A 12,504-nucleotide genomic window follows, 5' to 3' on the forward strand; every position below is an offset into this window, starting at 1 on the left:
CCTTTTTTTTTTTTTAACTTTCTTTGCTTCCACAAAATTTTGAATTAAAGTATCAAAACCTAGGGGCTCGACAAACATAATAATAATAAGCATATATATATTTACCACTAGATGCTCATATGATTATTTAGAAAAGTTTAATGAATAAACACCACTACTTTTGCTTTTGTCATGAGATGCTTATAAGATTGAGGTTCTGATTTGGTGGAAAAAAATGAAATAATAATAACTATCTAAGGTTCAAATTCAAGAGTATTATACCCTTTGAATTTCCCTTCATAAAAATGAACTTTCAAATTTCAATATATATTGATTACGTGAGAGAGACACATAAGTAGCATTGTTATGTGTCATAGTTTTTATTTCTTATTAATCGAAACGAAATCAAACTTATATTTCATTTTGTTTGTTTATGAATCTTTAATCATTAGTCCTCCATTTAACCTACATAACAATCAATATGACGTGTCATGATTTCAATCTTTTATGGACCATAGCCATAAAAACATTAGCCACCATCACCAATATTCAATGTATTTTCATGATAAGGAAATCGCATAGCCACGATAGTTGAGATGTCAAGGTGTCATGAATGCTATGTTTTAGTCATTTTCCCAATTCGCAAATGTAGATGGATATCATCTAAGTTTGGTAAACTACTTACTATAGATATAAATAAATATGGGGATGCTCTCATAAAAATGCGAAAAACGTTTTTTTGTAAAGATATTTATGTGTCGCATTATTATTGGACGTATTAATGAACCGATTATTTTTGAATTTCTTAACGAATTAAAATAAAACCGATTTTTTTATAATAATAACAATAAACCCAATTTTTTTTAGGAATTTTAAATTTTTAGGAATTTAAACGTTCGAAAAATAAAAAGTTAGGGATATAATTGTCTTTTTATAAAAAAATTTAAAAATATTTAGTTTAGATGGTATAATTCGATCGGATCAAATCGGGTCTAATAATTATAATGCAGACAATTAAATTTATTATTGTTACTATAATAAACCGATTTTGTTCTGGTTTATAATAAAAAATAAATTATTAACCGGTTTAATAAGGATATCCAATAATAACCTGACATGTGTGAACATCTTTAAAAAAAAAAAAGACATTTTTGGTCTCCAATAAATATATATGTATTTTTTATGATGATATACTTGAATTGGAGAAGATATTTTTTTATCATATCTTTTAATTTGAGAGAATAAAAGGTAAAAAATAATTTACAAATTTAAATTTTATTTAAAAAAGTTGTTAACTAATACTACATGTATAAGACGAAATTTGAAGAACCTTATTCGAATTTTCGATATTTGGCCCATTTAAATTAATTAATTAGAGAAATTTTTTAACTTTTTCGTATTTTGACACAACTATATATTCTAAGTTTATAAGAGTGAAGCTTTTGATTGGAAGAGATATAGATATGGGAGCTACAACAAGTATCTCTTAAATCATAAAGTTAGTTATTCATAATGGATATGGAAGTGAAGCAAAATGATGTAATTAAAAAGATGGGAAATTCAAAGAATGAATGAATGAGTATAACCTTAGCCTTTTACACTCCCAAGGTTGAGAATGAGATAGTGGACAAGTGGACCTGAATGTGGATGATTTTATGGTTTTCTAAGGTAAAGTTACCATATGATATGATATGATATCAGTTAGTCAACAAAAGGAAAGTAGGTTTTTATATTGTGGCAGTGAGGATAAAGACACTCTTGCCAACTAGCCACCCATCAACGAAGCCAACTTGGAAGGGGAAAAAAAAAATGAACAGTTTGAAATTGTATTTTGTTTAGGTACAAGACTGGTCAAAAGATAGTGGAGAAAGGAAGATACTTATCAAGGATAGTTTCTACTTTCTTCATTTAAAAAAAGAAAAAAGAAAAAAAAAATTGTTAATAAAAAATGCTAATGGAGGAGGTGAAGCCCTCATCCAAAGTCATGGGAGCAAAGTCACCAAAAAAAAAAAAAGAGTCATGGGAGCAAGTGACTCGTAGTTGTAATACTTAAATGTGAGTATAAATGTATAATTTTGAAACCACGTGGATAATTTTTTTTATCATATGGTCTATCTAATATCTATTTACTTTACTACTCTTCACAAAAATATTAGATAAATAAGTATTTTTAAATTCCAATCCATTCTTTAAGAAGTTATTATTTTTAAATAATAAAAATACAAACAATATAAAATCAAACACAAAACATGAAAAGAGTGTTGAGAGGGAAAAAAATAAGAGAAAAAAAAGGGGAGAAGTAGAATGAATTAAAAGAAAAAAAGAAGCCAGAGTGAAGAAGCTAAACGATCTTTTTTAAATAAAATATTTATTTTAAATAACACAGAAATTTTAAGTATTGAGAGTTAGCAAATATATTTAATTATTTATTAGGTCTAAAGGTTATTAGTTAATACAGTAACAAATAACTATTCAGTCATTTCATTCAACACTTGAACTATTAATCTGCTTTCCGAATAAGATGTTTACTCGTAGTTCACTTGTTTCTTCCAGAAACACTCACCTCATAAAATTATTGACATCGGTTATTTGATTACCCAAATAATTGTGCTTGATAGTGACCAGTGACCACATTACCAACCATCCCTAACTTTAGCAGCCAGTAATTAATAAATTAAATTTAAACATATGGAATGCAATGTGGAAAAGAAACATTTCATTGTCAAACCTCAATTTTAAATTGCTAATAGCCTAATACTCTCTTCCATTTGTCAAACAGCTCCAAGACCCATTTCTGATTTTTCTTCCTCTGAAGTTTAGAAGAAACTACAAGTCCAACTCAGATGGAAGGAAAGGTGTCTCTTTATCTCTTACTTTATTCTAAATAACGTTGTTTAAATAGTTAACTTAAAAGTAGATCTCTATTAAAATAAAGCTACAAGGTCCCAAACAGAAATTACGATTAAACAATGACTTTGAAGATGTAGTAACAAAACTAAAGAAAATCTCCACACAGATAATGCTTAAAAAGGAAACATATTAATACTTAATGTTGAAGGTTTTGATTCAAAGTAAGCAAGATCAAACATATAGTAACACCCACCACCTAGTATTCAATGCCACCCCAAAAAAATGTAGGCAGAATAAGTTGGAGAACCTACCAAATTAGAAAAGCCTAAACCATGATGCTGACTGGTCCAGTTACCTCTCAAGTAGCATAACCAATTCACAGTGTTGAGTATGTGGAAAAAGATCAACAGCCATTGCTTTTACAGGGTGGAAGGCCTCTGAGATGGGCATGGACTTGGCTCTATGCCTTGCTAGACCAGCACTGCTCATGTTTCTCCATCCTCTGTTGTCTTTATTTCCTTTCTCCATTTTTATGGGAGATGGAGTGCAAAGCTCAATAGCATTTGCCACCAAGGTTTCAGGATTACAGGATATGTAACTGCATTTAAAGGTGCATAATTAAGTTACATGGAGAAATAGATGATAATTGAATAAGAATATGGTATAATTTAAACAGTAACTCACACAAGCCTGCGGAGGCGTGAATGAGTTCTCAAAACTTTAAGCACCTGCAACTCGCAATTTGAATGTCAGAAAATCAAATATAAGTGAATAGATCAAGCAACATAAGACTATAATCAGTCGCAATATAAACAGAGATGGATGGAACAACAGAGTATGGTTCTTACAGTGGGATGAAGTCCTGCACGTGGAGGATCAACAATAGCGACCACATTCTTAAAGTGTTGTGCGGAAGTATTAGCACCTTCAGAGCTATTTTGTGCAGAAGTATTCCCGTTTTCAGAACCGCTACAATTCTGAACCTCACTTCCAACTTCTCCGTTGCTATTTTCGGAACTTTGAGAAGCCATTTCACCATTCTCAGGCTCTTGGAGATCGCCACACTTAGAAATATCATTGCTACTTTCAGCGATTTTAGGGTCATCAACTTGTTCCTTAGGCACATTTAGGTATTCCTTCAACAGAGATCCCATCACGTCCTCTGCCTGTTTCCTCATATAAATGCCAGCATGCAAAAGTAGCAATGTTATTACAAGTCAACAATAACATCAAACATAAAATTTTTCCATCAGAAAATAGAATTTGTCAGTACTAAGAAATGAAATACCCTCCATAATTTCAAGTTTCCAACCTTATTTCTAGCAGCCATGAGATATTATCAGGATTTTAAAATCAAGGATCCTGATCTTACCTTTGAACATATAAATTTGCAATTTTTTATGCCATTAATCTCAGCATTCCTATGAGCATCAGCTACAGCAGAAGCATTCATTTCAATGCCAACCACCTGGAAGAAATCAAGCACAAATAAGGCTCAAACAAATCAACAAAAATAGGGAACTTAAAAAATAAGGTCTTAATTCATATACTAGATTTAGAAAACCAGGTCTAGGATGAATATATTGTTTACCCTCAGCAAAAGCAATCACTACAAAGTAAGAAAGGAAGTAATTTAAATGATGATTATTACCATACCAACTCGATGTGCTAATGTCAGACCAATGGTTCCTGTCCCACAGCATATATCAAACAACAATGTATCAGGACCTAAGCATGCCCAATCTCCAGCAAGTGAGTATAACTTCTCAGCTGCAAGACTGTTAACCTGCAGTAGAAGTAGTCTCAAAATTCCATCTAGAAGAAACATACCACCGGAAAAAAGAAATCTTCACAAGAATTCAGAGCAAAACAAATTAAACAAGGATTTCCATCCTAACCTGAAAAAATGCTGTTGGAGATATAGAGAAACGGAGATTGCTTATATAATCATGGATTCTTACATCCATGGCATCTGCATTTTCATCCATCTCAAGGTCACCTGTTTTACGGATGGGAAGCAAACGCAGTGGTGCATCAGCTGGTGCTACATTGGATATTCCTTGGTGGTCCTACATGTAAAACCAATTATCACATCAGAACAGTTTTGGAAGAAAAAAATTATCTAATCTACTGATGCTCAGATAGAGAGAACATATATACTACTATCTAGCAAACAATGGAACAGAAACACCATGGATATGCATATGTAGTCAATATTTATCAATGTCTGACAGCAGAAACTTGGGAAGGGCTACTACCTGTACAACCAGAGCTGTGAGAGGCAACGTTGGACCATGTGAAGTAGCTCCCACAGCAAATGCCTGAGCAAGCCTCTTAAATTCACCAGATACTTTTGTGTCATCAAAACCAGCAGTAGAAACCTATAATCAAGGCAAGAAGCTATGGTTGGCATTTTTATTTTAAAAAGATATGGAAAAAAAGCAGGTTACTTATACCATAACCTTCATGTAACCAGGGTTCTTGTTTCACATGTCAATTGTGGACAAAGAAACTATCACTATCCCCTGCCCCCACAAAGGATGAATACCAACATCATTTTTATGAGGTGATAGAAACTAACCTGCACAATAAGCATGACCTCTGCAATACCACCAAAACTGTCAGCATCAGCAACATTCCCATTTGTCCTCCCCTCTCGAACCTTGAGAGAAACACGAAAATTAGTTAGCTTTTATAAGTTAAATAATTAATTATAAAATCAGATATTCAGACCACATTGGAAAATAATAAGTAACATCAACATAAGATTCTCAACATGAACTCCGGCAAATTATACCGTCAATTGACGCCAAAATCCGGAATTTTTAAATCTGTTCCAGACTGGTAAATCAGATTGCTGCAGAAATTCCTGAAAGATAGTAGCGTATTTGCCAGCAATTGTAGAAACATTGGGGCAGTCCACTGCTTCTTCAACTGCAGTTACACCTTCCCTGTAATAATATATATTAGCATATAACTCACAAGCAAAGCACTACACAAACAGAAGAAAAATACATAAATAAAATATTACCTGAAGTTTCCAAGCATGAAACCAACTGTAACTTTGCCTTCAAGAGAATAACCAACCGAAAATTCACACTTGTTTCGATATCCATTTACAATAGGTGATGCAATAATACCCTCTAGGTTGCACGGAAGACCACCTGCAAAAGTGAGAGAAAGAAAAGGAAAACGGAAAACGGATGAGCCATTAATATTTAAACTGCAGTGTGCATGTGTATATATTTTCTATATAATCCATCTTTCTTCTAAGTGAAATCTTTGGGTATTGTATTAACTTATGAAGAAAACATCATTGTTATATACTCCTATTTTTCCAGAATAACACCTTCATCCAACCTTGAACTCCAGAACTAGAAATGAAAATTCTTCTTGCATATTTAGAGGTAATTTCAGAGACAACTGTACCTATTTCCCTAGACTTGACAATCCAGTCAGGGAAAGAAACACCATTTGGACAAGCTTTGCGAGCATTTCTAGTCTGCCACCAAAACATTTAAATTAAAAATGGGGGTTCAAATAAGAACTGAGTACAACTGATAAAACTATAATGAAAAACTATAAATAATCATGATTTACAAGTTTTTTGAGCATCTGCATGATAGAGTTCTTTTTCTGCTCCAGCTGATCAGCATAAGCCATATGAGCTAGAGGAGTCACTACATCTCGCAAACTCTTTGTCTTTGACAATGAACCATTGGCTGCCAAATTATCACTGTTAGCTCCAGCTTCCACCGTCACATTTGGATCGACATCGACCCCCGCATTCTCCTCATTCAATGTAGCAACTGAACCAGCGTTGGAGTTACTGTTCTTTTCAAACGATCTAGGAATAACATCTGCAACCTTCAACCTTTTATTCCCAATTGATTTTCCTTCTAGATCCTATCAAATTGGTAGATTCCAACATTACCAGTAGCTGGTTTGATTCCTACATACCAAGGAATCAATAAAAAGTAAAATGATCACAGTTCATAAACTCATAACTACCTTTGATGAACTCTGCATTTGTTCTTCATCTTCAAAACTAACGAAACCTACCATCATGCCTTTCTTCTTCTTTGCATGCTTAAATCGTATACCCTGGAAACCGAAGCATAAAAACATAATCAAATGCTTCACTACGCAAAATATCAAAGTTCTAACTCCTAACTAGGAAAAATTGTTGAAGTGAATTCTTCACCGCATCATTGAGAAAACTCCTCAGATTATCAGAGCACCACTTCCTCGGCAAATGCACCAAGCACTTGCTAAGCGCGTGGTTGGATCCGCCGGAACCGCCGTTTTCTTCATCGCCACCATCGTCGTCGTCAACGACTGCCTCAGTCATCATCACTTCCTCGGAAACGCCGCACCTCTCGCCGTTCTCGGACTTCAGCGCCTTCTTCGCTCGCTCCGACGTCGGGTCCCACGTGTTGTCAGGCCGAATGCGAAGCTCCTCCTCGCCGTGCGCGAAGCGGCACGCGGTTCCGTGGCTGCAGGAGTTGCCATGGCGCCTGAAGTAGGAACAGAGGCTGGTCTTCCACAGCGGATGGAGCGAACGATCTTCGCCGCTGGCGCCGGAGCCGCCGTCAACGCTTTCTCCAGCTTCGTCGTCGTCCCTCTTGCGTTTCTCCCCTGCAACGACGTCGCTTTGATGTTCAGCTTCAGGGATCTGATTTTCAGTGTGGGTTTCAGGTTCGTTCGTAGCCGTTAGATTCGATTGGATGATGGAATCTTGACCGTTGGTTGGGCTTAGGGTTTTAGAAGGGGAGAGTTCAGTGTTAGTTTCCTCCATTCTTTCCAGCGGTGTGTTTGCGAAGGTGATGGTAACTGTCTTCTTTTCTTTGGGTCCAAATCATAACTGTCTTCCAAGTTCCGTAACTGCTTCTTTTTTTTTTTTTTGGTCAGAGTAACTGCTTCTGTTTTCAGTCCCTGGTCTACTCATTTGGGCCGTTCACCAGGTCGGCCCATCATAAATCCTCAAAAGCCCATTATTAAGCCCATTATCAAAGACAAAAAAGCCTGTATCCACTCGAGTTAAATATCAATTTGGCCCTGAAATTTGGCTCGATACTCAGAATGACCCCACAATTTCGTTGGCCCAATTAGAACCCCCAAATTTGCAATCATGGCTCTGTCTTGTCCCTGCAATCATCTCCGTCACTAGAATGCTGATCTGGTGCAATTACATGACATGGTGGACACTACTTAAACGATTGTGCGGCCAAACCCAATGAAAACCACGTCGTTTCAGTTTTTGTGGGTTAAAACTCTGTTTTCTTCTCACTGTATTAACCCACAAAAAATAGAAACGACGTGGTTTCCATAGGATTTGGGCGCGAAACCAACACGTCATCATTTAAGTAGTGTCCACCATATCATGTAATTGTGCCAGATCAGTATTCTGGTAACGGAGATGATCGCAGAGGCAAGACAGAGTCATGATTGCAAATTTGGGGGGTTCTAATTGGGGCCAACGAAATTGTGGGGGTCATTCTGAGTATCGGGCCAAATTTCAGGGGCCAAACTGAGATTTAACTCGTATCCACTCCTTGGAATTTCACTAATAAGTAAGCATTGCTTTCTTCGAAAATGTTAATTATATTATGACTTTTATTTTCAACCATGCTTTATGGATATAAAAATTTAGCCATAAGTTATTATTGTATAAAGATACATATTTGATAGTGATTAAAAATCTTAAAATTATTTGATTATTCTGATGATTGATTACTTTGTTAGAAAAATATGTAATATAATACGTATAAATATACAAAAGTATAACCAACTTGTGTTGGTTAAATGGTAACTCACTTGTTTGTTTAAACAAATATCAGAAGCTAGATGAATTAATTTTTGACACGTGGAATTGAAGATATTATGAAAAATAAAAAAAATACAAATATACAATAATAGCTGATTTTTTATGTGTTAGTGAGGAATTTTTATTTTTTACACCAAAAGAAAAAGATAATTAGATATTAAAAGCTGAACCAAGTGAAATGCTACTGGTACTCTCGTAGTAATAGATTAAAGAATTAAGTTAAATAATAAAAAGCTTAAATTTGTCATTAATTCCTCGAAATACAAACACTTTTGGATTTTGTATCTCATTGTTTGCAAAGGAATTCTAGATCACATTGGAGGCTGTCACCACTCACCAATGCATTCCCAACAACATGGTTAACACTTGGCAGAATAAGCTTTGCTCAAATTGAATGAAAAGATAGATTTCATTCTCAACATAACTAACAAAAGTGAAAAAGATGGATCCTAACTATAACAATAGCAACACACAAAAGTCATCTGGTTTATTTATTATATGGTTATGTAGGTGTATATACTATATTATCTTATTAACCCTGAAACATTTGATTTTGTCATAAAGAATTTAGAAGCAGACAAGTGGGTAGATAATAGGCAAATAACATTGACATGGAGCCCCCTCTGATGAATCATAATTCATAAACATGTTGCATAGACTCTAGGTAAAACGATTGATGAAGAGTATGTATATACTACTATTATAATACACCAACAACTAAAGATAATGGAAGTGAAACATTAAATATTGGGTTACAAAAATAGTTGGTAAAGCAGGCTAATAGGGTGATAAAAGAAAAAAGAATGGTCCCAAGAGCATTCCCTGTTTAATCTATCATGATTAATGATGAGAATCATTTCTGGGTCAACTTGCACAAAGGAAAATGCAAACAATACCTAAATTCAGGAATTACAGCTGGAAATGTGGACAAGACAAGGTGTATAACATCATAGATTAGTGGACATAAATTTTTGACAAGTTTATCATACATTGCAAGACTAATAAAAGAAGCAGCAAAGAATGAGCATCAAAGCATTAAACAGTGAAACTCCCTTGTTTTTATTGGTTTACATAAGTTGGATAGCAGAACATATCTGTGTAAGCCTACTCAGTAATCTCATCAAAAGCAGATAAAAATTATGGACCGTGAAAGTAAGAAACACATCCAAATAAGCCATGTTAAAAAAGAAAAGAACCCGAAATTCTCATCTAGGGAATGCTACCCCATCAACAATTAACTTAGTAAATGAGATGAATGAACATAGAAGAACCCCCTTCAAAGCTAAGTTACCCGCACCACGGTTGAGTCAATCTAGACGCATCTCCCCGGACCAACCCATAACGGCGCAATTGTACACAAACACTCCGACGTGCTCCTTCACGCCAAGTACCTGCCAATCGATGGTTCCATTGCTGACACCTGTTTTAGGACACCATGAATTCAGTACAACAGCTTCGCCTTCTGGACCTCTTTGTCCGCCAACAACAAGAAGTTTCTCTCCACAAGCCTTGAAAGCCAGGCCCCATCCGTTCGAAGAATCGGCCCGAACTGGAAGTCTTCCCAATTCGCTCCATGAATTACTGTCCTTGTCGTATTTCTTCACCATGTTGGTTAGATGCTCAACTGCATACAATTGATTATCCACCACCGCCACAAGTGGAGGTGCTTGAGCAGCCCCATTGACATACGGATACATGCCCTCGATTTTCCGCCAACTTCTTGTCTTAAGATTATACTCCTCCCCACAAGTCAATGAAGCAGTAGGACTCGACATTCCACCAATCACGTAGAATTTGTCGTCCATAAAGAAACCAGAGCACAATCTACGCGGCGTATGCATGTGTGGTAACAATTCCCATGTACCCGATGAAGAGTCATACAACTCAGCAGAATCTAGAACAGTTCCATACCTATCGCTTCCACCAGCAACGATAGCAATCGAACCAAGACTGCCAGATCCGAACAAACAGCGAGGTCGGTTCATGCCCTCACACTTCACCCATTCACGACAAACCAAGCTATACTTCCAAATGGCAAAATCCATCAATTCACGGCCGAAAACCAACAGCTCACTGCCCACAGCCAAGGACTCCTTGTCTGCATGGTTAAAACACTCGTCGCAAGGTATCCTAGGTAGCACTACCCACCTATTTCTCTTAGGATCAAATGCCTCCCACCCTCTCGGATCGCAAACTAAATAAACCAAATGCTCCAACTCAACAATTCCCAATTTCTTCCTCAACTCAGATAAATAGCCACTCTTAATCAGCAAGTTGTACCTCTTATTTATGCATGATAGTGAAGTATAATCAGATCTACTAACCCAAGCAAGGCAATTAAGCGCAACATCGTCAATAAGACCAGGGAGAAGCGAATCACTTGGTCCATTCCTAGAAAAACCATCATTCACTCCTTCCCTTGAATCCATCCTCACAAAGCTACTCACTTTCTCATCATCCTCTTGTATGGAAGAATCAGACCGTAATTTCTTTGTCATGTTAACAACTCTTCACTGTTTCCAAACCAAAAACTGCACAATTCTTTCACATGCAGCTTATACCCAAATCCCAATATGGGCATGCCGCTAATCTCTATCTCTTTATTCTTTCCATCAATTTCAGAAACTCCATTTTAGAATATGTAATCACCTTATGCTAAAAAAAATCATCCCTTTCAGGGTCTTCACCCAATTTGCACGTTAACTGGAAAACCATAACCTCATATAAAAATAGGAACTAAAATGCAAAAATAAACAAATAAATAAAATAACAACAAAAACAAATCAATAAGCAATATAAATACTAGAAATTCTGAAAATACCAGAAAATCAGCAATATTCTTTATTCCTTTTTTCTGAATTTCCAGCTAAAGGGGCAGAATCATCTGCAAATTCATAACAGCAACAACAACAACAACAAAGTGAACCAATTTGCATGCAAAGGCAAAACATCCCAAAAAAATAAAAATAAAAAAATCAAACTTTGATATAAAGGGCAAGCTCTGATCCAATTGAAGAATAAAAAAAACAAGTCCGGAACCAAAAAAGACGAATTTCCAAAAACAATTAACAGAGAGATAAGAAAAATTTTAAAATAAAAATAGCGTGCGAGGTACCTGGAAATGAAAGAAAAGGAGCGGATCTAAGGTAGGGTGGAACCGCCGCATGATTCCGCCGGAATTGGGGCGCCGTCAAAACATGGTTTTTCGGCCGGAAACCGGCGAAGGAGGAAGTGAGAGAAAAAGGGAAGAAAGTGATGTGATGGAAGAGAGAGAGAGAGAGAGAGAGAGAGAGAGAGTTTGATACTAAACTTTACTTACTAGAAACTAATAATAATAAGTAGAAAATTGAGAAATAACAATATAAGAGTGATTTAAAGGATGAGTTTCAAGTGTAACCGGAGCAGCGGTGTTCCGGTTGTTTTAACTGTTGATTTCAATTAATATATACTATATATATTTCTTATAATTCAGATCAACGGTTAAAACAATTGGAATACCAATGTTTCTGATACATTTTAAACTCTTCCTATAATATATATTAATTAAAATCGACGGTTAAAATAATTGAAACATCGATATTCTCAGTACATTTGAAATTTTTTCTTATAAATAATCTAATTTCTCAAAATGGTGCTTATTGTTGTTGTTGCCCTCACCCTACGTTTTAGGGTATTCCACACTTTCACTTTTCTTTTTCTCTTTTGGAGTATGGATTTACTCTAATAAGAAAAATAAATTCTTTTTAGACATAGTCCACTTCCTATTTAGATTTAAATATTTTGGGATCTGTCAAGTTATTCCTTTCTTTATATAAAGTTGACCACTTCTAAGAAAACAAAATATATGG

General features: G+C 35.5%; 2 protein-coding genes across 2 annotated transcripts; both read right to left on the reverse strand.

Moving 5' to 3' along the window:
• Positions 2,923-7,682, reverse strand: LOC107629207 (zinc finger CCCH domain-containing protein 24). The gene is made up of 14 exons (XM_016331924.2): positions 7,034-7,682; positions 6,841-6,933; positions 6,430-6,735; positions 6,259-6,331; positions 5,861-5,993; positions 5,627-5,780; positions 5,411-5,491; positions 5,088-5,210; positions 4,728-4,898; positions 4,481-4,615; positions 4,202-4,297; positions 3,678-3,995; positions 3,514-3,557; positions 2,923-3,427 (listed from the first exon to the last, which is right to left on the reverse strand). The coding sequence occupies exons 1-14, from the start codon at positions 7,625-7,627 to the stop codon at positions 3,181-3,183; spliced, it is 2,568 nt and encodes an 855-aa protein (XP_016187410.1). The 5' UTR covers positions 7,628-7,682; the 3' UTR covers positions 2,923-3,180.
• On the reverse strand, positions 9,656-11,987 carry LOC107629206 (F-box/kelch-repeat protein At5g60570). The gene is made up of 3 exons (XM_016331923.2): positions 11,772-11,987; positions 11,478-11,540; positions 9,656-11,359 (listed from the first exon to the last, which is right to left on the reverse strand). The coding sequence occupies exon 3, from the start codon at positions 11,152-11,154 to the stop codon at positions 9,964-9,966; it is 1,191 nt and encodes a 396-aa protein (XP_016187409.1). The 5' UTR covers positions 11,155-11,359; positions 11,478-11,540; positions 11,772-11,987; the 3' UTR covers positions 9,656-9,963.

This window comes from Arachis ipaensis, chromosome B03 (genome assembly GCF_000816755.2).
Source record: "Arachis ipaensis cultivar K30076 chromosome B03, Araip1.1, whole genome shotgun sequence".
Lineage (NCBI taxonomy): Eukaryota > Viridiplantae > Streptophyta > Magnoliopsida > Fabales > Fabaceae > Arachis > Arachis ipaensis.

Bases quoted from the DNA above. Each gene is read 5' to 3' on its own strand.
- LOC107629207 (XM_016331924.2), bottom strand. From the start codon at position 7,627: ATGGAGGAAACTAACACTGAACTCTCCCCTTCTAAAACCCTAAGCCCA. The intron at 6,332-6,429 runs GTAAATCATGAT...TTTTGGTGGCAG, and splicing joins TGCAGATGCTCAAAAAACTT to ACTAGAAATGCTCGCAAAGC. The intron at 3,428-3,513 runs GTGAGTTACTGT...CTTTAAATGCAG, and splicing joins TCACGCCTCCGCAGGCTTGT to TTACATATCCTGTAATCCTG.
- LOC107629206 (XM_016331923.2), bottom strand. From the start codon at position 11,154: ATGACAAAGAAATTACGGTCTGATTCTTCCATACAAGAGGATGATGAG.